At 40.4% G+C, this 24668-nt stretch overlaps 1 protein-coding gene across 3 annotated transcripts in view; it reads right to left on the bottom strand.

Moving 5' to 3' along the window:
• The window catches only part of FBXO42 (F-box protein 42), a 117864-nt gene that overhangs the window by 31391 nt on the left and 61805 nt on the right, over positions 1–24668 (bottom strand). For all 3 annotated transcript variants that reach the window (XM_049878036.1, XM_049878039.1, XM_049878037.1), the window contains 2 exons: positions 24129–24245; positions 14843–14977 (listed from right to left, as the gene is read on the bottom strand). In XM_049878036.1, the coding sequence (XP_049733993.1) occupies positions 14843–14977; positions 24129–24245 (252 nt within the window). The remainder of the gene's footprint in view (positions 1–14842; positions 14978–24128; positions 24246–24668) is intronic.

A 24668-nucleotide genomic window follows, 5' to 3' on the forward strand; every position in this document is an offset into this window, starting at 1 on the left:
AGATGACTAAGTCATGCTACTTTAGCCAGTAAATAGAAATACCAGCCATCCACTGTCAGAATTAAAATTCATTATGTGAGGTCTTTAAGAGCACATTCTGTACACAGAATGCAATCACCCTAAAACTCACATATGTAATAAAATAGAAAGAAACATTTTAAGATTGGGCAATGGGATTTCAGAAAGCCTACCAAAATAAAAAGAACACACATAAAAGCCAACAAATCAAATATAAAATCCACGGCCCATAATCATTTTTAGAAAGAACTTTGAGAAAAAGGAAATTTTCAGGGGCACTATTTGCTTGAAAAATAGAATCAATTAAGGTAGAGTTCATCTCCCAAAGAAGGGATGAGAGGTAGCTTCTGAACTTTGAAAGAATAAGAAGTCTACCAGAATTCAATTGATATTTATAAGCCAATAAATGACCATTCAGGACCTTTATCCATCAAGGAAGAACACTCTGTAGGTTCTTTACAAAAACTCTTTGAAGTCCTGAGAGCTGGAAAAACTTACGAAACTGACCTAAGCCCAGTTATATAGAGAAGAAGCAGCCAAACAACTGGCACCAGGCATGAGTTGGTACGTGGTACTGCTGAGTGTCCTGGAAAGGAACAGGGTAATTCATGAGAAAGCAGAAGTTAGAAATGACTCGGGGTTAGTATCTTTTGTGTTCTCCTATTTAGGATTAGCCTCTACAATTGCATTTCTCTTAGTTTGAAGAATATATTTCAGGACATAAAATAATGAAATCTATATAGTGCTGAAGATACGCAGGGGTAAGGCATCATATAAAATAAAGTTTATTGTGGTTATAAAACAGGAAGTGCTGTTAGGAGAGATTATATGTACACCTGAGAATAAACAGAAACAATGCTAGATGAGACAGAGCATACCTTTCCTGCACATGGAACTCAAGAGCAACCAAAAACTTGTCAAGATGGTAGGCAGACAGGATCACAATGTGTAGATCTGAATGCTGAGAATTCTAAAGAAAGTTCTGGATTTCTGTCTAAAACAGGAAAAGGTTTAGAGGGTTTTAAGAAAGGGCAGAAAAAGCTTGTGAGTTGGGCCAAATAAAGAAAAGTTAAAGGATGCAGAATTTTTAACATAGAAAAGAAAAAGCTAAGGAAAGACTTTAATACATTTTGGTACTCAACACACACATTTGGTAATCAAGAAAAAACCCATAGGTAGGAATAACTAGGCCTTCTCTCTCTCTCTCACTCTCTCTCTCACACACACATACACACAATTAGAACAATGAGCTCAATTAACTCTTTTTAAGTGACAGAACAGCAGCTTGGCATGCATCTCCTTTTCCTACATCGTGGATATTTGCCAGCTAATAAGCACCCACTTCTTCACCATTTCCATAGACCTGGCATTCTCAGAACACATTTGCATATGATGCTCATGTTTTAAAAGTATAAAGTGTTTAAATGCAAAACAATGGTCAAAAGCAGGACTTAATGCCTGTGAGTACAGTAATACATTATTCTAAAATATTCCACATCCAGCTATTTCAGTGTCAGCATTCACACCTGGGACCTAAGCCAAGGGAAGGACTGAGTGATCTTTTCCAAGAAGTGATTCTCCTGTCAGTTGTTTTGGTTATAGCCAGTGCCAAGTATTAGTCCCAGATTCCCTTACTTGTCTTGACATTTGCAGGTAACATCGCCACAGGCTTCATCAATGGATCCAAGAGCCCTGTGTATATCATTTTTAAGATATCATTTCCATTTTAAGAGAAACAATGATACTCTGGGCAGTTTTGTTGTTGTTGTTAGGTGCTGTTGGATCAGTTCTGACTCATAGCAACCCCATGTATAACAGAACGAAACCTGCCCAGTCCTGCGCCATCCTCACAATCGTTGTTATGTTTGAGCTCATTGTTGCAGCCACTGTGTCAAACCATCTCATTGAGGATCTTCCTCTTTTTCGCTGACCCTCTACTTTACCAAGCATGAGGTCCTTCTTCAGGGACTGGTCCCTCCTGATAACATGTCCAATGTATGTGAGACGAAGTCTCACCATCCTCGCTTCTAAGGACCATACTGGCTGTACTTCTTCCAAGACAGATTTGTTCATTCTTTTGGCAGTCCATGGCATATTAAATATTCTTTGCCAATACCACAATTCAAAGGTATCAATTCTTCAGTTTTCTCCAGCTTTCTCATGCATACAAGGCAAATGAAAACACCATGGCTTGGGTCAGGCGCACCTTAGTCTTCAAGGTGACATCTTTGCCTCTCAACACTTTAGTTTGGCAGTTCAAAGCCACCAGGCATGCCTTGGAAACCCTATGGAGCAGTTCTAACCTGTCCTATACGGTCGCTATGAGTTGGAATCAACTTGATGGCCTCAGGTTTCGTTTTTTTTTTTTTTGCAGCAGATTTGTCCAATGCAATGTGTCTTTTGATTTCTTGACTGCTGCTTCCATGGGTATTGATTGAGGATCCAAGTAAAGTGAAATCCTTGACAACCTCAATCTTTTCTCCATTTATCATGATGTTGCTTACTGGCCCAGTTGTGACGATTTTTGTTTTCTTTATGTTGCGGTGCAATCCATACTGAAGGCTGTGGTCTTTGATCTTCATCACTAAGTGCTCCTAGTCCTCTTCACTTTGAGCAAGGAAGGTTGTGTCATCTGCATATCGCAGGTTATAAATGAGTTTTCCTCCAATCCTGATGCCCCAATCCATAGAGTCCAGCCTCTCGATCATTTGCTCAGCACACAGACCGAACAGGTATGGTGGGCAGTTTATTTCTGGAAATTCCAGCACTTCTCACCTTCCTGCAGACATCCACTATGACCAATACTTTTTCTTTATCCTGCCCTCAGCTCTAAAGGTAAATTAACCCCTGGTGGCATAGTGGTTAAGTGCTACGGCTGCTAACCAAAAGGTCGGCAGTTCAAATCTGCCAGGCGCTCCTTGGAAACTCTATGGGGCAGTTCTACTCTGTCCTATAGGGTCGCTATAAGTCGGAATCGACTCGACAGCAGTAGGTTTATAGGATTATCCACTGAGGCAGTCGTTCAAAGAGAACAAAGGAACACCTCGAGGTTTAAAGTCAAGAAAGGTGTGCATCAGGGTTGTATCCTTTCACCATATTTATTCAATCTGTATGCTGGGCAAATAAACGAGAAGCTGGACTATATAAAGAAGGAGGCATCAGGATTGCAGGAAGACTCATTAACAACCTATGTAATATAAATGACACAACCTTGATTGCTGAAAGCAAAGAGAACTTGAAGCACTTACTGATGAAGATCAAAGACCAGTGCCTTCAGTATGGATTACAACTCAACATAAAGAAAACAAAAATCCTCACAACTGGACCAACAAGCAACATCATCATAAATGGAGAAAAGATTGAAGTTGTCAAGGATTTCATTTTACTTGGATCCACAATCAACCCCCATGGAAGCAGCAATCAAGAAACCAAACACACTGCATTGGGCAAATCTGCTGCAAAAAATCTCTTTAAAGCGTTCAAAAGCAAACATGTCACTCGAAGGACTAAGATGCGCCTGACCCAAGTCATGGTGTTTTCAATCACCTAAAATACACGTGAAAGCTGGACAGTGAATAAGGAAGACCGAAGCATTGATCCCTTTGAATTGCCGTGTTGGAGAAGAATATTGAATATACCATGGACTATCAGGAGAAGGAACAAATCTGTCTTGGAAGACATATAGCCAGAATGCTCATTAGAAGCAAGGATGGCAAGATTTTATCTCACATACGTTGGACACGTTATCAGGAGGGACCAGTCCCTGAAGAAGGACATTGTGCTTGGTGAAGTACAGGAGCAGGGAAAAAGATGAAGACCCCCAACAAGATAGGCTGACACAGCAGCTGCAACAATGAGCTCAAGCAAGCATAACAATGATTATGAGGATGGTGCAGGACTGGGCAGCATTTCATTCTGTTGTACATAGGGTCATTGTGAGTTGGAACCGACTCGATGACACCTAACAACAACCTACTGATTAAAAAAAAAACAAAAAACAATTATTTCTAACGGAGCCTTTCGCTCTGGATAGCTAGAAACATCTTCTTGTGTTAGGTTACAATAAAAGAGATATGCTGTCTCCAGCATCCTGCTTCCCACCAAAAAATTCAAAAGGCAAATCACGCCTAAACTGTGAAAAGATTTCTTCAAATGACATACTCTCCACTCGTTATCTTTTCCTGATTCAGATGATAAACATAACAGCCATATAATTTAGTTAATCTGTCACCACCGAGTCGATTCTGACTCATGGTGACCCCAAGTGTTACAGAGTAGAACTGCTCCATAGGGTTTTCTTGGCTGCAATCTTTATAGAAACAAATCACCAGGCCTTTCTTCCATAGCGCTGCTGGGTGAGTTTGAACTGCCAATCTTTTGTAAACCGTCTGTGCCACCCAGGGACCTAGATAATTATCCCCCCCAAATTCAATGGAATGTCAAGAACCAACGGCAACTACAATACAGAAACTACAATAAAGAAAAGGGAATGACAGGAAAGAACTAAAAGAGGAAAAGAATAATTTTGCAGTGGAGAAGTCTACCAAATACTACCTCAGCCAGGTGATCAAGGTTAGTATCAACAGTGATAAGCCATGTTGTTAGTGATAGTGTGTACCCCTGAAATGATGTGATGAGATTGGCACTTTATCTCTGTGATCTCCCACCCAAGAACTCATAATCCCAATATAACCATGAGAAAAACATCAGAAAAACACAATTTGAAGGACAGGGTACAAAATACCTGACCAATACTCCTCAAAATTGTCAAGGTCGTCATAAACAAGGAGAGTCTGAGGAACTGTCACGGCTAAGAGATTTCTAAGGAGACATGAAGATTAAATGTAATGTGGTATCCTGGACAGGATACTGGAACAGAAAAAAGACCTTAGGTAAAAAACTAAGGAAATCTGGATGAAGTATGGACTTCAGTCAATAGTAATATATCAATACAGGTTTATTAACTGCCACAAATGTACCATATTAATCCAAGATGTTAACAATAGGGGAAGCCAGGTGTGGGATATATGAGAACTCTGTCCTATTCTAAAATTAAAAAAAAAAAAAAAAAAACTGACACTGGGACATAAATTATAAAACTACTCACAGCATGGCACAGTGAAAGAGAACACACTTTAGAGACAAAATCGTGAGTATCAATCTCTGCTCCATCACTTATTAGCTGTGTGATCTTAATTAAATTTCTAGGTGGACTCTGTAAGCTCAATCAAATCAAACTATTTCAGTTCTCTGATATCAACTAAATTGAAGGAATTCAATTCCAAGGAAAATCTATTCAATTCAGTTCCAATTCAACGGCACATGCAGTACTTCTTTGTCTCATCCTAACCACCAGAGCTATGTCGTATCTCACAAATGAAAAGGGCACAGTTCTCCAGACTGCCAAAGCTGCCCAAGATCTAAGACGCAAGCTGCAAACTTTGGGGTTACAACGACACCCCTACTTCTGACCTGCTGGCTACAAATTTGGGAGTTTCTATTACTCCCCTCAGGATACCAACCATTAAGTTCAGGGGTCCCCAGGCCCTCTTCACTTCTGACCTGCTGGTTCCTTTGGGTTTGATAATTTGCTAGAACTCACAGAACTCAGGAAAGCACTACACTAATGATTACAGTTTTGTTATAATAAAAAGGATACAAACGAAGAGAATGCATAGGTGAGGTCTGGGAGGGTTCTCAACGTTCCATGTGCCAAAACAGAAAGCCTTACTCTCCCACCTGCATGGATTTCTATTACCAACCAGGAAGCCCGTGGAACTTCCATGTCCAGAGCTTTTACTGGGGTCTCATTATGTAGGCATGATTGATTGAATAATGCCCACCTTCCCTGAGGCTGGCTGATACCCTTGGTGGGTCTTTCTGGCCTGGCCCGTTCCCACCCAAAAGGTTTCTTATTAGCATAAACCCTCAGGTGTGGTCTGGAGGCCTCATCAAAGATACTTTAATCAGTAAGGAAATTCCAAGGTTTTAGAAGTTACCTCTCAGGAACCAAGGACAAAGAGCAAATTCTTTGGGTCAAATTAAATTCTTTACCCACACTCTGAGATTGTTTCCTCATGTGAAATGGGGGATTATAACACTGCCAATTTATTGGGTTGGTCTGAAAGTTAGATGGTATGTCCAAAGAAATCTGGGGCAATCAACACCACATCCCAAAACTCTCTCAAGGTCCATACACATTTCCTGGGGAAGTAGGCCATTCCTGACTAACTGGGATAACAACAACAAGAACAAAAAACCCCAAACCCATTGCCGTCGAGTAGATTCCAACTCACAGCAACCCTACAGGACAGAGTAGAACTGCCCCATAGGGTTTCCAAGGAGCACTTGGTGGATTTGAACTGCAGACCTTTTGGTCAGCAGCCGTAGCTCTTAATCACTACGTGCCACCAGGGTTTCCAACTGGGGTAAAGGTAGCTATTTTTACTAGGAGGTAGTTAAGAGAGCACAGAGAGGCATTATACTTCTTTAACAACAGGTAAGGAGTACAGTTTGGCACATTATACCCACCTGGCAGATGTGATTACACTGAGTGGTCACAGGTGACAAAATCAGAAAGCAGGAAGGTATCTTAGAGGTTGTCCAATCCAGGATTTCCAAATTTGGTTAAGATTTAGAATCCACTGGGAAATCTCTTCTTTTTCCAACGTGAATTCACCATCCTATCCCTAGCCCTGAGATTCTGATTAAGTGTGTCTGCTATGCAGCCTGAAGAATCATAAGCTTCCCAGGTGATTAGGATAAAAGTGATAAGCTATCTAACTTGTAGAAATAGTGATCTTGTCTCTTCCTCTTTTATAGAGAGAGAAAAAGCAGAGAATGCAGAGTGACTAAATTCAGAGTCAAGTAGCTCAGGAGTGGCAGGGCCAAGATTGGAACAGACATCTGGGTTGTATGTTACTGACCTTGGTTGAGTTTTTCTAAACCAAAGGGCATGAACCACAAGCCAGCACTTGAAACTGCATGTGTAACCCAAAGGAAAGAAAGGGGAAAGTTAAAAAAAAAAAAAAAAAAAAATCCTTGGGAAAAGAGATTCTATGGGGAGAATGTGGTGGGAAAGTCAACTGTGCTCCCAGGACTAGTTAACAGAGATGACAGGCTGAGCTTTAAATCTTTACCTAACATTTATAGACTCTCCCGATATTTATAGACTCATATAACTGTAAACAACTTTTAAAATTGAAATCTGTTCCCCTTTTGTAAATGAGTAAGGGCTAATCTTGAAGAAGGCTTGAAAATCTGAAAATGACCCCAATTTTAAAGTGTAAAAGTTCTACTTGAAATTTTTTATCTTCATTTAAAGTAACCAAAAAAACATTGTGTGGCTTAAGATGATTATACACTAAAGAGACACTAAAAATTAGCCTCAGTTGCAATAAAGGGTAATTTATTTGGGAAACAGTGGCTTAAACCTTAGTCTTTCTTAAATTTTTTTTTATTTGTGAATAATTTCAATTTTACAGAAATGTCCTAAGAATAGTACAAAAAACTTTTTTCCCTGAACCATTTTCTTAAATTGTGCTTTAAGTGAAAGTTTACAAATCAAGTCACTCTCTCATATAAGAATTTATATACACCTTGCTATGTACTCCTAGTTGCTCCCGCCCAATGAGACAGCACGCTCCTTCTCTCCACCCTGTATTCCCCGTGTGTCTGTTCAGCCAACTCCTGTCCCCCTGTGCCTTCTCATCTCCTCTCTAGACAGGAGATGCCCACATAGTCTCATGTATCTACTTGAGCCAAGAAGCTCACTCCTTACCAGTATCATTTTCTATCTTACAGTCCAGTCGAATCCCTGTCTGAAGAGCTGGCTTTGGGAATGGTTCCAGTCTTGAGATAACAGAAGGTCTGGGGACCATGACCTCCGGAGTCCTTCTAGTCCCAGTCAGACCAAACATCAGTCCTTTAAAGCAGAGCTCTGAACTTGTTCTTCCCAGTTAAGGTTGGAACACAGCCAAATTCGTAAAATGTGGGTATATCTGAATGGGAAAAACTATGGGTCGACCCCCTACTAGAAACTTAATCTCCCTTTTAGAAAACAAGGGCAGCGTTTGCATTGCATAGCAACCAAATCTCTTGACCAGCAGAGGCGGCAATAGTGGTACCCAGCTCAAAGATGGCACCCAATCCAGACGCTTTGAATGTGTGTCGCTCTCCACAGTACTGGCAATAATCCAATCTCCTCCATCAGGCTCCTGAAAGGGCTCACTATGCCTCTTCCCAGCCTCCCATTCCAAGGCTTCAACCTGTAATTTTCCCTGTTCTGGTATACCCACATTTTACAAATTTGGGTCTATTCTGATTTTGCTGCACCAGCGATGACTGAACCGGCTTGAAGCACTGTTTTCAAGTATTCTCTCCAAGAACTTCTGTTCATTTGCTTTGGGAGTTCACAGGCTTAATCAAACAAATCTGATTAAGAATTAGGTGTTACCAGTACAGGTGGGGTCAGCACAACTAGACTAAACTAAAAGCAAAGAAGTTTCCTGAATAAACTGAATGCTTCGAAGGCCAGCATAGCAGGAGCGGGGGTTTGGGGACCATGGTTTCAGGAGACATCTAAGTCAACTGGCATAATAAAATCTAATAAGAAAACATTCTGCATCCCACTTTGGAGAGTGGCATCTTGGGTCTTAAACGCTAGCTAGTGGCCATCTAAGATGCATTAATTGGTCTCAACCCACCTGGACCAAAGGAGAATGAAGAACACCAAGGACACAAGGTAATTATGAGCCCGAGACAGAAAGGGCCACATAAACCAGAGACTACAGCAGCCTTGAGACCAGAAGAACTAGATGGTGCCCGGCTACAACTGATGACTGCCCTGACAGGGAACACAACAGATAACCCCTGAGGGAACAGGAGAGCAGTGGGATGCAGACCCCAAATTCTCATAAAAAGACCAGACTTAACGGTCTGATTGAGACTAGAAGGACTCCAGTGGTCATGGCCACCAGACCTTCTGTTGGCCCAGGACAGGAACCATTCCCAAAGACAACTCTTCAGACAGGGATTGGACTGGACAATGGGATGGAGAGGGATGCTGGTGAGGAGTGAGCTTCTTGGATCAGGTGGACACTTGAGACTATGCTAGCATCTCCTGTCTGGAGGGGAGATGAGAGGGTGGAAGGGGTTAGAAGCCGGCAGAATAGACATGAAAAGAGAGAGTGGAGGGAGGGAGCAGGCTGTCTCATTAGGGAGAGAGCAATCGGGAGTACGTAGCAAGTTGTATATATAAGCTTTTGTGTGAGAGACTGACTTGATTTGTAAACTTTCACTTAAAGCACAATAAAAATTGAAAAAAAAAAAAGAATTAGGTGTTACTTTAGTACAATACTAGAAAGTGAAACATTTCAACTTCCTAAAACCACTTGGCAAAGGCTACAATGTACACAATTGTATATTCATAATCACTGGTGAGGATTTCCAATGGCTTCTGTTCTGTTCCACCCTCAATTATTTTATCTGAGTAATAAAACAACCATATGCTCTGCCTTCCCTCTTGTTCTTATAGGTAGTAATAGGTCAGTGCTCATCCACTTACAGAGTAGATAGTAGATTCTGCCTTTCTCACTACTACAGGACATCGTGCTAACAATTCTCCCCCTCTATCTAAATCAATTCCTCCCTCTAGAAGATAATTTCCATCAGCATATAAACATGCTATTCAATCTGCCACCTTTAAAACAAACAAAAACAAACTCTCAATTCTATAACCCCCTCTACTTAGCAACTCATTTCTCTGCTCTCCTTTACAGCAAAACTCCTCAAAAGAATAAATCTGTTCTTCACCAAAGATACAAGGTAATTATGAGCCCGAGAGACAGAAAGGGCCACATAAACCAGAGACTACATCAGCCGGAGACCAGAAGAACTAGATGGTCCCTGGCTACAACCGATGACTGCCCTGACAGGGAACACAACAAAGAACCCCTGAGGGAGCAGGAGAGCAGTGGGATGCAGACCTCAAATTCTTGTAAAAAGACCAGAGTTAATGGTCTGACTAAGATTAGAAAGACCCAGGAGGTCATGGTCCCCAGACCTTCTGCTCGCCCAAGACGGGAACCATTTCCAAAGCCAATTCTTCAGACAGGGATTGCACTGGACCATGGGGTAGAGAGGGATGCTGGTGAGGAGTGGGCTTCTTGGATCAAGTAGACACATGAGACTATGTTGGCAGCTCCTGTCTGGAGGCGAGATGAGAAGGCAGAGGGGGTCAGAAGCTGGCGGAACGGACGTGAAAATAGAGGGTGGAGAGAAGGAGGGTACTGTCTCATTGGGGAAGAGCAACTAGGAGTATATAGCAAGGTGTATATAAATTTTCATATGAGAGGCTGACTTGAATTGTAAACTTTCACTTAAAGCACAATAAAAATTTGAAAGAAATGAATAAAGCACATGTATTGGAAAGAAAAAAAAAGAATAAATGTGAAAAAAAAAAGTTGTTTTTTTTTTATATCTCCAATCCTCTCTTCCCATTCTTTTTTTTTTATTGTGCTTTAGGTGAAAATTTACAGTGCAAATTAGTTTCTCATTTAAAAATTTATACACAAGTTGTTATGTGACATTGGATGCAATCCCCCCCCTTTCCACCCCAGGTTCCCCATTCCATTCATCCATTTCTGCCCATTCTTTTATAAGCATTCCAAATAGGCTTTTGTCCTTACTACTCATCAAAAATGTTCTTTCATGTTACTAAATTCAATAGAAACTCTCAGTCTTAATATGACTTGACCTCTTAGCTGCATTTGACATAGTTGATTATTTTCTCCTCTCCTGGAAACACTTTCCAAGTATGGTGGCTTCTAAGATGCCACACTCTTCTGGTTTTCTCCTACCTCATTGAGTGCCTTCTTTTCTGGTCTCTTATTGTTCCCCTTCTTCTCCCTGATCTCCAAATGCTGGAGTCCCCCAGACATAGTCCTTAGACCTCTCCTCTATCTTCACTCACTCCTTTGGTGATCTCAACCAGTCACATGGCTTTAAATCCATTACATGCTAATGACCCCTCTCAGCTCAGACACATAGATGAATTACCTATTCAGCATCTCCACCTGGCTGTCCTAACAGGAACCTCAAATGTAACATAGTTCAAACTAAGCTTTTCATCTCTCTTGCCCCTTGCCAACCCAGGTCACTTACAGTCTTTCCGATCTCAGTTAATGGCAACTTCTTCCTTTCAAATGCCCAGGTTAAAAACCTTAGAGTCATCCTTTACCAGTAACCAATTGCCCATGTGTGTCAGAGCTGAACTGTGCTCCTCCATAGGGTTTTTGATGGATGACTTGAGAACTAGATCTCCAGGCCTTTCTTCTGAGGCACTTCTGGACTCAAACCTCCAACCTGTCAGTCATCCTTGACTCCTCGCTTTCTCTTTCACCTACCACATCCAAACCACCAGCAAATCCTTTTGGCTCTATCAAATCTATCTAATTCTCACCTCTCCACTGCTAACACCATCTTTTCTCACCCAGATTATTGCTAAACCTGTTGCCCTCGAGTTACTGCCTCTTAACTTGTCTCCCCATTTCCACACTTGACCTCTTCTCATGTAATCATGTCACTTCTCTTCTCAGAAATCTAAATGACTAGTTATCGCATTAACGAAAAAATGCCAAAATCCTTACAACAGCCAAACCCCAAAAAAACCAAACCCATTGCCATTGAGCCGATTCTGACTCATAACGACCCTATAGGACAGTGCAGAACTGCCTTATATGGTTTCGAAGGAGTGCCTGGTGGATTTGAACTGCCAGCCTTTTGGTTAGCAGCCGTAGCTCTTAACCACTACGCCACCAGGGATTCCAACAGCCAGAAGGCCCTAAATAGATGGCTCTCCCCCCACACCCACATACACACACATTATTTGTCCAACCTGCTTTTCTAGTACACTCTCCTTTGCTCAGCTCTGCTCCAGTCACGAGGAATTCCTCATCATCACCTGACTATCCCAAACACACTCCCACCTTTGGGCCTTTGCACTGTTTTATTTTCTCTGTCTCGAATGTTCTTTCCCTAGATAATCCATATGGTTCACTCCTTCTATCCATTCAATCTTTGTTCTAATGTCACCTAATGGAGCTAAGTGCACCTTATAGAGTACTTTTATCACTTGGAAAAGAACTAAAAGACAAGGCTTCACTGGCAAATCAAGTTAATTCCCATCAAAGAGGAGAATGCTCCAGTCTCATCTGCAATATAACCAGATACATGTAGACATGTCTGACATAGCAGCATTTTCTCTATCAAGACACTCTACTCCCAACCAAAACTGCTCCATTGTCTGTTTTATCATCTTACTTCTCCAAACAGCTACTTTTAAAGACTGAGCACTGTTTAAAGCTACTACTACCACTTGTAAACCCTTAAATGGTAGAAGACCTCACAACTGACACCCAAACGTGGTAGGTAGCATCTTCCTCAGCCATGCTCCAGCCTACCCACCTCCATGCACTAAAATGGGTGAGTCAGACCCAGCAAGACAGATTAAACAACCATGCCTTGTTCAGAAGGACTCAGTGAGATGTCAGGTAGGTAGGGATTTTGGTTTGGACCCACGACAACATGCAGGAACATTTCCTCAGGGAATCTTCCCATGGGATTTCGGCCTAAATGAGAATCTCAGAGGACTCTTTATTAAACTATAGTCTGCATGTTTTTTTTTTAAAGTAGTCATCTCTAAAAACTCAGTTATTTTCCCCTCTAAAACTAGGCTGTAATTGTAGATTAGGGTGAGGCAGCAACTAGACTCTTTGAGACACCTTGTTAGAAAACTGCTTAAACATTTAATTTTTATGTTTTATACAAGGGAATATTCTAGTGTTCTATTTTCAAAAGTCATCTGTTTGGGGTGATGAAAAAGTTTGAGAGCTAGTGGTGATGGTTGTACAACACTGAATGTAATTAATGCTGCTGAGTTGTATATTTAAAAATGGTTAAAATGGCAAATTTTGTTATATATATTTTACTACAATTTAAAAAGATATTTAAAAAAATAAGATTCTACAAGAATCTGAATTACCATTATTTCTCTGACACTTCTACCTTAGGGATTTTAAAGCATAGTCTTAGAACTTAGTGGTCAAAAAAAATAGTAACACCCCAACATCCATCTTACCAGGAGAAATAAACAAAGCAGCAGGCTATGCAGCTCCCAAAGTCCACAACTCCACTTCCACAAGCAAGAACAACCTTACCATGCTCTTACACTGTGTCAGATTATCAAAGGCATAGAGAGGTTGGTTACAAAACAGGCAAGAAAGGCAGCGTTAGTATTTTGTGATCAGAGGAATCAGAGTTGCTCTGAAATGGGGCCTAGACAGACACAAAGTAGAGTGACAACAGAATGTTTAAGCCGAGAAGACCCTCTACATTTTAGAATCTGTGATTCCAAATATTAATCAATGTTGCACTCCGTACCAGAATACAATTTGCGTTTTAATTATTCATGCCCATGAACAAATGCAAAACACAGAAAGTGAGACCTTCCAAAGAACAAAATTCTGAGGGTCTTAAAATAGTACGACCCTTCAAAAGTTGAAAAAGATTAACACTTCTTTATCCTTCCGATGATTTTAATATAGAACTTCATCTGCTCAAAACACAGTCCTACCATGAGTTAGCGACAGTTAAGTATGTTCCTCCTACATTTGCCTATTGCAGGGGAAAGAGCAGGAGCTTACAGCTTTGGGTAAACAAAATGTAGCTTCTTTTCATAAACAGTTAAGCCCCTGGCCTACATATTCACAGCAGTGGTTGTATAAATAAAAGAAAACAAACTAGCCTTCCTAGCTCATTTAAAAATAGAATCATCTAGTGGCGCTCCATATCTCTCCCAGAAAGGCGCAGAAACACGTTCATAGTCACACAGAGAATGGGAGACTATGCCAGAAAATGAAACTCATGTCTATTCACTTGTAGTTCGGTGTCCTTTCCAACAAGCCGTGTTGCTTCCCATGTAGTAATCAATCAAGGCCTAAAGAAATGAGGAAACTGCTCAAAGATAAGCTGGGTCTCCTTAGTACTGAACTGAATTCTAACCTTGAAAAGCCAAATGCAGACTGTTTCGGTAAAAGTTTACTAACATATCTAGCAGAATGTATCAATGAGCTCTATATCCCCCAACACAACCAATTCCTCCAGTCTTACAACTGTGCCTCTTCAAATTGTCCTGTCCCATGAGTGCAAAAATAATTTTTTTTTTGTTTTCCCCAAGAAAGGTTAGGTCAAAAAGAAGAAGACAATCTAGTTTTTTTCTGCCAGAATTCTGGCAGAGAGGGATTCTACAGGAACGTACCTACTGTGGAATCTTCCCACACTCCTGAGTTATTATTATGAGTAACTAGCAGAGGCATGTCTCATACACTCCCCAAATATCTGAGCTGGCAACAACAAAAGACATTCAGAGATCTTAGCCCTAGGACAATAGCTTCTGTCAGTCAACTACCGTTCTCACGTCTCTGTGTTGCTGCTCATAATTCATCCTCATACCAAACAGCATATCACACCTGGAAGAGTACTTGAGAAAATGATGCAAATGAATTCACACAGAAGTACAGCAATTTTGGCATGGTACCAATACCAATGATACAGTCTATACACACACACACACACATTTTATATATATATAATTTTGTTTCCCAATTCAAAGGTCTTAGACACGCATATTACTCTTAGTATTTACACAGCATACTTGACAAAGACCCTGATCCTTGAGACCAATATTAAAAAGGACCTGAAAGAGTTCTCTGTGCCAAGGCTATTTATCCAGTAAGAAGGCATAGATCAGTATTTCAAATCTTACCGGAAGCCAAAGGTCGGATCCACTCTTTGCTGTTCAGGTCAAGTCTCCAGAGGTCATTGAAGGCAGCATTGCAGCTGCTCTGGGTACAGCCTCCAAACACATACATAGACTGATTAGCATCATAATAACATGCACCTAGAAGGAAAACAATGAATGAGTAACTGTTTAATTACGAAGCCTCTTTAATCCTTCCCTCCTCCCTAACCACACACAATTCAACCAAAGAGGGAAGAAAAATACCCTTGAACTAGTTATAAAGATCTAATGAGGAAACTAACGTTCAATCTGTTACTATGTTGGATAAAAGCAAATATCCCACAAAATTAAAAACAAAAACCTAAGGAAATCTCTTTTTAAGGATGTTTCATTTAAATAACTGCCTTTACCTTAACTATAAATCAAAAGCCAAACCCACTGCCATCAAGTTGATTCTGACCCATAACAAGCCTATAGGACAGGGTAGGACTGCCACATAGCATTTCCAAGGAGCGGATGGTGGATTCGAACTGCCGACCTTTTGGTTAGCAGCTGGGCTCTTTCTTAACTGCTACGCCACCAGGGCTCCCAAAGCTCAACTGTTTCACACATTTATCAATCCTGTTATCAAGTAACAATCAGCCTCTTGTCTTCAGGTTGGTCATTGTTAACATTATTATTTAAAATAAGGCCCAGAGAAAAGCTATGAAAACTTTGTTTTTGAGCACACTAAACAAACTGGCAATGATATCATTAAATAAAACAGCGTAATTCCAGCAAGAAGAGGTAAGAATTCAGATTAAGGGTGCCCAATGAGTGGAAATTTCAGAGCTGCTATGTAATCAATCTAAATCTGCATCATCACCCTCTGCAGCTAGGCAAAGAGAGCACTGACGGATGAGCTCTGTTCTTCCATCCCTCTCCTCCAGCCCTCCTCCTCTTGTTTTGTTTTCAAATGAAACCTGAAGTACAAACCAATATACAAATCTTGATACAAAATAGAATGACAGAAAAAATTTTTATCAATGCCATGAAGTAACCAACCACACATAAAGACCAATACGAGTGAAGCAATATAGTTGTTATGAATTCCAAAGGGCAGCCAGGGAACTGAGAAGTAATTTAGTTTTGGACCCATCCCAAAGCAACAGAGAGGAAAGGCATGAAAATCATTAAGCCCTTAGTGTATCCAAGTCACTAATGCATGCTGGCTGGTGCTGACCAGAAAACTAGTGAAGTAAAATTAAAAAAGCACCAGGGTCTCTGAGAAGAGCTTTTTGATTAGATGATTTTATATATACATATATGTATGTATGTATAAGTGTGTGTGTGTGTGTGTAGTTAGGCACCACTCCTAAGAGAAAAAGGCAATGTTCTCCTACAAACCAGAAAGACCAAGACCAGAGTCTAAACGAAAGGCTCTCATAAGAGCTAAACTCTGCTGCTTTGCCTCTTACTGGAAGGCCCATTCAGTCTCTCATCTTTGGGAAAGACCACACTCCTTATAGCCCTTCATTTACCATCTTAGATTTCAGGAAGAGGGCAGGGCGAAGCTTTCCTTTCTATCTACTTTACACATACTGGTAGAGGGAAGGAAAGGCGAGTGGTGGGGAGAGAGACTTCTCCTGTTCATGTGAAACTAGGTTAGAACAGTTGAGTGTCAGATAAAAGAAAGGGAAAAGAAACTCAAAGAGATTCAGTGCACTAGTGTCACGGCTTCAGTGACCACTGATTATTTTAAGTCTAGTTCAGTTTAGCACACTACTATTCTTTAGATCTCTTCTAAACTCTGGTACCACTTATTCAAGTTCCGAATAAGGGAAATGCTACTACTTTTGACTTATCCAATGCCACTGCTATAATTACCTCTATGATATATATTAACCTTGAGAATAACTCTTTTTTTAAAAAACTCAGCCCACCCAATAGGCCCTTTAGCAATCTCCACACTAGTAAGCTCAGAAACTTGGATGAGCTAAGGAGGTAACAAAAGCAGTGTGTTTAGTCACTTACATCTAGTAATATCAAGTCAGTGCAAGTAGTCAATCCAAATGGTCTGACCTCAGACATTGTGCAATAAGCAGGCTTACCAAAAAAATGAAAGAAACTAGAGATATGAAGACATGAAATAACACCTAATCATTAATAGTCTCACATCTACAAAATAATATATTCCCAAAACTCAAACATGCAACAATGGTATACCGCTGCTATTGAGTTGATTCCAGTTCACAGTGACCCCATAGGGTTTCCAAGGCTGTAAATCTTTATAGAAGCAGACTGCTCCCATCTTTCTCTTGCAGGGCCACTGGTGGTTTTGAACCGCCAACTTTGCAATTAGCAGTCAAGAGCTTTAATCACTGCACCACCAGGGCTCCTTACAACAATGGTATATGAAGATTTAAATGGTCTTACCCACAAACCAAAACCAAACCCATTGCCGTTGAGTCAGTTCCGACTCACAGTGACCCTACTGGACAGAGTAGAACTGCCCATAGAGTCTCCAAGGAGCGCCTGGTAGATTCAAACTGCCGACCTCTTGGTTAGCAGCCGTAGCACTTAACCACTACACCACCAAGGTTTCCTATGGTCTTACACCTTCCACTAATTCTCTTTGTCTGTTGAAAATAACTTCTAATTTATATCTAAATCAATTCTTTTTAATCCACATCTCAATATGAAAGCCTACTAGGAAGTAAAATTCTATGACATTCCATTGCCTATGTTTCAGATTTGCTAAAAATTGTACACGTGGGGTCGCCATGAGTCGGAATCAACTCAACAGCAATGGATTTGGTTTGTTTTTGCCCATAACAAAAGAATGAAGTTAGAAGATATTGACAAACAAACAGATAATTACTGGAGCTGCATTTTAATCTTTACTAAAGGAACTGAGCTTCAGATATGTTTGTCCCTCTTAGATCTTTCTTGAACTTGCTATGCCAACAAATCAGACAGAAAATTTCAAACTGAACCAACTGGTGCCACGTGTAAAAGAACATTCTTTTCCTTTTGATAATCTAGACCTTCAGAACAGAATATAGCAATGTCCTGTGGCTTCTGAAATCTTAATTAGTGGCCAGTATAACAATGCTTAGTAAGACAAACCCATGATTTCATAGCTAAAAGAGTCAAGGGCTCATTTATGCATCCCTGTTCCTCAAAGGGAGCCCTGCTGGTGCAGTGGTTAAGAGCTACAGCTGCTAACCAAAAAGTCAGCAGTTTGAATCCACCAGCTTCTCCTTGCAGACTCTATGGGGCAGTTCTACTCTGTGCTATAGGTTCCCTGTAAGTCAGAATCGACTCAACAGCAATGGGTTTTGGTTCCTCAAAGATCAAATCTTGGCAGCTGTTTCCTTCATGTAGCAAAAGAGCACCAGTGCTCTTTCAAAGAGGTAGCAAACATTCTTCTTCTCTATTTGGATTGAATATCCAGCCAGAAATTGGGCCCCATGAGGTCCTTACCACATGTATTTTAATCCTATACTAAAATAAGGTGATAAGCATTTTCCTGCTTCCCTTTGAGCAAACAAAGGTTTCTGGAAGAGGAAAGCACAGCCCAAAGTATGCAAAGCCAAAGGGATTAAAAAGCCAAGTTTTGCACGCTGTATTTTCAAAGTCCAGCAGGCGATTATCAATGAAGCTGGGAGAGGAAGGGTGTAAATTTAGGCAGCTATGTTTAGAATTCAGATATAATGGAACGGGAAAATAACCATTAATAATACACTCAACTATTTTAGGCATTCTTCTGAACTTTGTTTAACGCCTCTTTTTCAGACAACTACATGTTGGTTTTAGTGAGGGGGGAAACCTGACAAGTTCAAACTGGGCTTTAGGAAAAAATAAGAATTCAAACAATTCCCAGTGTTCAAGTCATTTCCCTTTTACCCAAGTTCTCCACCAGAATAGAATGTTTTCCTTTCAGAACATCTAGACCATTGGAATGCACTATAAAAAAAATCATAGCTCATAGTACAGTATGGATATTGTGCTAAGAAATAATATTCAGAACATTTATCCCAATTGCTAAATCTGCTCAAATTTTTTGAAATGGGCTTGACTGCCCCATGAACAACTATTATAAGATATATATCTTAATGCCTAATTAACTCCTATTCAAAGACAAGTCAAAGATTCACATTTTAATTACGCACATGCAAGCAAATGGTCCTTCAGAGTTCTGAATACTTCCCTAAAAAAAAAAAAGATGATCTTCTAGTTGTTTCATATTCACCATGGTGCCTGGTAGTCACTCAATAAATACTCACTGAATGAATGGAACACTCCAACTTTTGCACCTTCAACTGTTAAATTCTCTTTTGTTTCCCCACTTGTCTCCAGGGAAAGGTCCTGAGCATTTATCCCATGCTTAAGGAGACTGTGTTGTCCTGTGTCTCACATCTACAAGCCAGGACACATTTGATAAGGCCTGTAATTACATAACTATGGAACAAGCAAGGTTGGTTATCCAGTCTGGGCCTGCTGGCTACTGTAGAAGCAGGATTAGCATGTGTACAGAATGAACTGACCACATTTGAAGCCTAAACACTTTTTCAAAGCATGATATTGGGAACTCGATAGATCTCTACATGGATCTAAAAAGGATATCCTACATAAATTAAGGCTTGCATGATTAGTCATGCACATACCCACCAAAAAACTAGGAGAACTGGCTTCTGAAAAGCAAGAAAGCACTGCAGAACTAAGAGCACTTGCTGGAGACTCACTCCCCTGGTATGGAATATTACTTCCCCAGACTTTTTCATACTAGACTTTTGCATAGAAAAGAAGCTATACTGTTCATATCTTTGCTACATTCAGGTGCTGTGAGCGGTACAAGGATGTCTAAGACATAGATCCTTCCTGTCCTCAAGCAGACCACAATCTCAAGGAGGAGACAGCATCATTATCCCACCATTTTGCAGTTTAAAACATATTCTCACATGTATTTCCTCAGTTAAATGTTCCAGCAACCCTGTGACATAAACGGGATTTGCCACACACATTTTACAGATGAGGAAACTGCAGGTTAGGGGACCAAGAAACTTGCCTCCCAAGTCTAAAGCTCTTTCTTCTTTTGTATGCAGCCTCTGTTGCACAAATAATTACGGTAAAAAGCAGACGGTAATAAATAATATGGGGAAGGGATGAACAGTGTATTAGGGGAATATAAGCAGAGAAAGAGGGAAAGCTTAATCTCCATGGTGGGAATTTGAGAGTAGTTTGTGAAGAACATGGCTTCTGGCTTTGACTTTGAGATGGGATTTAGAGGACAGCACATTTCAGTCAATTAACAATGGGAAGGAGAAGGAGGCCTAGGGGAGAAAGGAGGGCATCCAGGCAACACCATGAAGTAGGGAAGTTTAAGACATTATAAGGAGTCTTGTGTGGCTGGAGCTCTGGCAGCGTAAGGATGTGGCAGTGAGTCAGGCTGTAAAGGTAAGCTTGGGCCTTGAAGGCCAGGCGGAGTGGAAACGTCTACATGTGATAAAGAAAAGCTGAAGCTTTTAAGGCAGGCTCCATGTTTCTGACCTGCAGTGCTTTGCAACAGGGTTCTTGTCATTTTGGGCAGGATAATTCTTTGTGGGATTGTCCCATTCACTGCAGGACATTTGGCATCCCTGGCCCACTAAATGCTGGCAGTGCTTTCCAGTCCAGAAAAAAAAAATCACCTTACACATTTCTAAATGTCCTAGGAAGTGGCACTGTTCCCAGTTTTAGAGATGATTGCCAAAAATGTCTACTCCAGGTTCAGGTGAGGAGAGGAAAAGGAAGAAGACCATTTAGAAGTGTGCTGCGATGATTTAGGAAAGATGTAATGATTTAGACAGTAAATTGGGGTGATGGGAAGAGAAAAGGCAGATATGAGATTGTTAGAGATAGAACAGAATCAACAGGATTTGAGTCTGTTGAACAGAGGAAAGAAAAGAAATTCAGGACAACACCAAGATTTCAAGCTTGTGTAACTGAGAAAATAATAACGCCATTAACTAAATTACAGAGAGGAGAAAATTTGGCAGTGATGGGAGGGCCTACTGAGTTATATTTTTAGCTGGCTGAATATGAAATATCTATGTATCTCTGTGGCAACATGAGCAAAGAATTAGAAATGTGGATCAAGAGCTCAATCTGAGTTAGGGATAAGAAATAAGACTGAAATCAAGGGAAAATACAGAGTAGGAAGATGAAGGAGCTAAGGAAAGAAATTCAAGGAATTCCTTGTTTTCTATTTGAAAAGCGCCCTTTTCTTTGTACTGGTCCTCTTCCAGAATGCTCCTTCATCTTGCTTACTTTGGACACGTCAACAGGAGGGTCCAATCACTAGAGAAGGACATCATGCTACGTAAAGTAGAGGGTCAGTAATAAAGAGGGAGACCCTCAATGAGATAAACTGACACTGTGGCTGCAACAATGGGCTCAAACAGCAGCAACTGGGAGGATGGTGTAGGACTGGGCAGTGTTTCATTCTGTTATACATAAGGTCGCTATGAGTTGAAGCCACTCCACAGCACCTAACATGTCCTCTTCAGTTTGCCAGTTAGTCAGACAGGATGATGTGGAGACAGATGGAAAAAAAACAAGACAGATCGAAAGAGACAACGAAAGCCAGTCAGAGACAATGATATGTGACAGAGATACTAGTTTTTTTGCTTTTAATCTATGGCACCTTTTCCTAGATTTCAAGTGAAGACTTTGAAATTTAACAAATAAAAACAAGTATCCAAATACACCAATTTCTGAACTTCTGTGGGCTTACTCACTGTACTATCCCTTGCTAAAAAAAAACTACTTTTTTAAATAACTGCCTCTATTTGGAGGTAAAAACCTTTCCAAAACCTGGGTAACTACATCAGACAGCTACACCGTTGCTATACTTATTCACCCCGAATATTTCCTATCCTAGTTTCTATTTTACCCAGATTTATCCAATTTCCATCACTTAGGATTCTAAAACTGCTTGTTCCAAAAAACAGTGCTCAGTCTTCAGGAATCTTATCTCTAACTCAAACTCCAATTATTTGCAGGTAAGTGAAGTTACCCCTCCCTCAACAATAAATATTGATCTAATATTGATCCTTCTGTCGTCTCATTAAATATTCTCAGCATGGATTCCATTATAGTCTATTCCAGCAATTCTCAAAGTTTGCTTTGCCAATCCCTGAGGACACTCAAGACTCTTTCAAAACTATATTCATAAATAATAAGACATTACTTAGCTTTTTCGTTGTGTTGACATTTGTACTGGTTTGACAGTTAGCAATGGCAGATAAAACTTCTGGAACCTTAGCACAAATGAAAGCAATGGCACTGAAATATTCTAGTAATACTTGTATTCTTCACTGTCACATACTCGCAGGTTAAAACAAACAAACAAACAAACAAACACAGTTCTGACCTCACAGATGCCCTGAAAGGGTCTCAGGGTTGCCTCCCTTCCCCATGAAGCCCAAGGATCATACTTTGAGATCTACTGTTCTGGGGAGTTTGCAATAGCACAAGTAAAAACAGCTCCTTTAGAGAAGTGAAAACACAGCAATAATCTGGTCTGCTCCTTTGATCTATTTAGTATGTACACAATTTCATCTCAAAGACATCGATGAGCTATAGTTATGTACTGAACTCTTCTCTGGATACAAAAGAGCGTAACACATGGTCTGGGGTAGCCACCCTCCGAGATGGCCCCCAAGGATCTCCGCCTCTTGGCATTTACACCCTTGGTCAATCTCCTCCCACACTTTACCAGGGTTGATCTATGTGACTGACACTATAGAGCAGAAGTGAAGGTATTCACTTTGGCAATTAGGTTGTGAAAGACTGTGGCTTCCATTTTAGTGTTGGTGTCTGTTTCTTTCTGTCTCTCTTCCTCTCAGATCACTGGGTCTGTGGGAGGTCAGCTGCCAAGTCAAGAGAAGCCCTGTGGAGAAGTCCACATGGTGAGGCACTGAGACCTCCTGCCAACAGTTTCTCGATAGAGCTTGGAAACAGATCCCTCAGCCCCAGTCAAGCCATCAGGTGATCGTAGCTCTGGCTGACAGATTAACTGCAACCTCATGAGAGATCCTGAGCCAGAACCATCCAGCTAATGAGGCACTCTCAGATTCCTGAACCTCAGGACGTCTGTGAGGTAATATATTTTTTATGCAGCATAGGTAACTAACACACACCCCTTCCCCTCAAGAGCTCAAAATACAGTTTCTTTCTTTTTTTTTTTTTTTTTACAAAGAAACACATACATATAAAAGCTAACAATGAAAGACAACATGCGTTAAGTGCTAAATGAGTATTTCAAACAATCCCTACATAAGCTCAGAATAAGAAAAATCTTTCTGTGGGTTAGAGAGTTGAGAAAAGGTTTCATGAAAGAGACAGAACTTCAACTAAATCTTCAAGGAGACGCAGGCATCAGCTAAACAGCGGATGAGAATACTCTAGGGAGGAAGAAACCAAATGTGGCAAAAGTTGAGTGACAGTTTGTCGAAGAGGAGAGCTCTTGGGAAAAATGGGGCAATGAAGTGGTAAATTTAGGCTTAGATCAAATTAAGAAGGGCTTTGAATGTAAGGTTAAGTTTAGATTTTATCTTGCAGACAATGGACAAGCACTGAAAATTTTTGAGTAGGATAGTGATACAGTGAAAAGTATAATTAGGAGAGCTTTCTAAGAAGTCCCCACTTCCTCCATGGCCCCCATCCTATCCCCAGTGAGCTTTCTGTATGTGGAACTGCTAACAGACATACTTTTACTGGCCTAAATACACCACAAGTAGTGTCTACAAAAATCAATAAAATGGAGTTAATTTTTAGAATTCAAAAAACTTTATATCTATTTGCCAGAACATTTTATTTATAATTTTAGTATTAAATTTGTATTTTACAATCAGTACTCTTCACATTCAAAATGTGACCCCAAATTCAGTGTTTGCTGAACAGAGACTGTGGTAAAATAAACAGTTACTGTAAAACCCAACTCTGGCTGTTCCCCAAGCAGGATATCAGAAATACCTTCATGTACGCCTTTCCTTTGTTTTCCCTTTACATGATGTCAGATGTTTAAAATTCTAAGCATAATACCTCCATCTCTTTGGAGTGAAGATACTAGAAAAATCCAAGAAGCAGAGCACAAAATTGTAACAAAGCACCTACAATGTATTTAGTTAGGCTCATGCTCTTCCTTAATTCTGATTGTAAAAATAACATAAGCTCTCCTTTTACATTATCTTCATTAAGGTCAGACAAAACGCATGCCTCCAAAGTAGTTTCTGGAAACATGATCATAGGCAGGGCACTCTCTGCTTTCACAGTAAATACTTACTGTGTGAGAACCGCTGAGTGATTGGGGTTCCAGGGTAAGGGTAAGTTCGGCTCTCCCACTGAATGTTTCCTTCCTGGACAGCCTTCATGAAACCATGGTAACACTGGTGGGCTACACCTAAAGACAAAAACAGCAAGTGCCTCAGCCTAGAGACTTCACTCGTAAGTCAAATTATTAGAACTACGTCTATTAACTGTCTTATCACTTTTATAAGATATAAGTTTTTTTGAGGAACTACAAATTTCTTTAATTTTCATTCCAAGAAAAGAAACAATCATAGAATTTCAAAACTGGAATGTCCAATCCTTTCATTTTACAGAGGTTCAGGCAGGTTAACCTTTAATTAGCAGCAGAGTGCTTAACCATTGCGCCAGTAGGGCTCCTTAAAATGAACACTACAGACTTGTAAATGTTGAATCCAGGTAATGCAGTAATAAGTAAAAGACATACTTAATGACTGAAAGAAAAAAACTGTTTTGGCAGTAATTTGCCCCAGAAGATCTAAGACTGAGTACTAGGTTAAAGTTCATCTTTCTTAAA

Source organism: Elephas maximus, chromosome 3 (genome assembly GCF_024166365.1).
Source record: "Elephas maximus indicus isolate mEleMax1 chromosome 3, mEleMax1 primary haplotype, whole genome shotgun sequence".
In the NCBI taxonomy this organism is placed as follows: Eukaryota; Metazoa; Chordata; class Mammalia; order Proboscidea; family Elephantidae; genus Elephas; species Elephas maximus.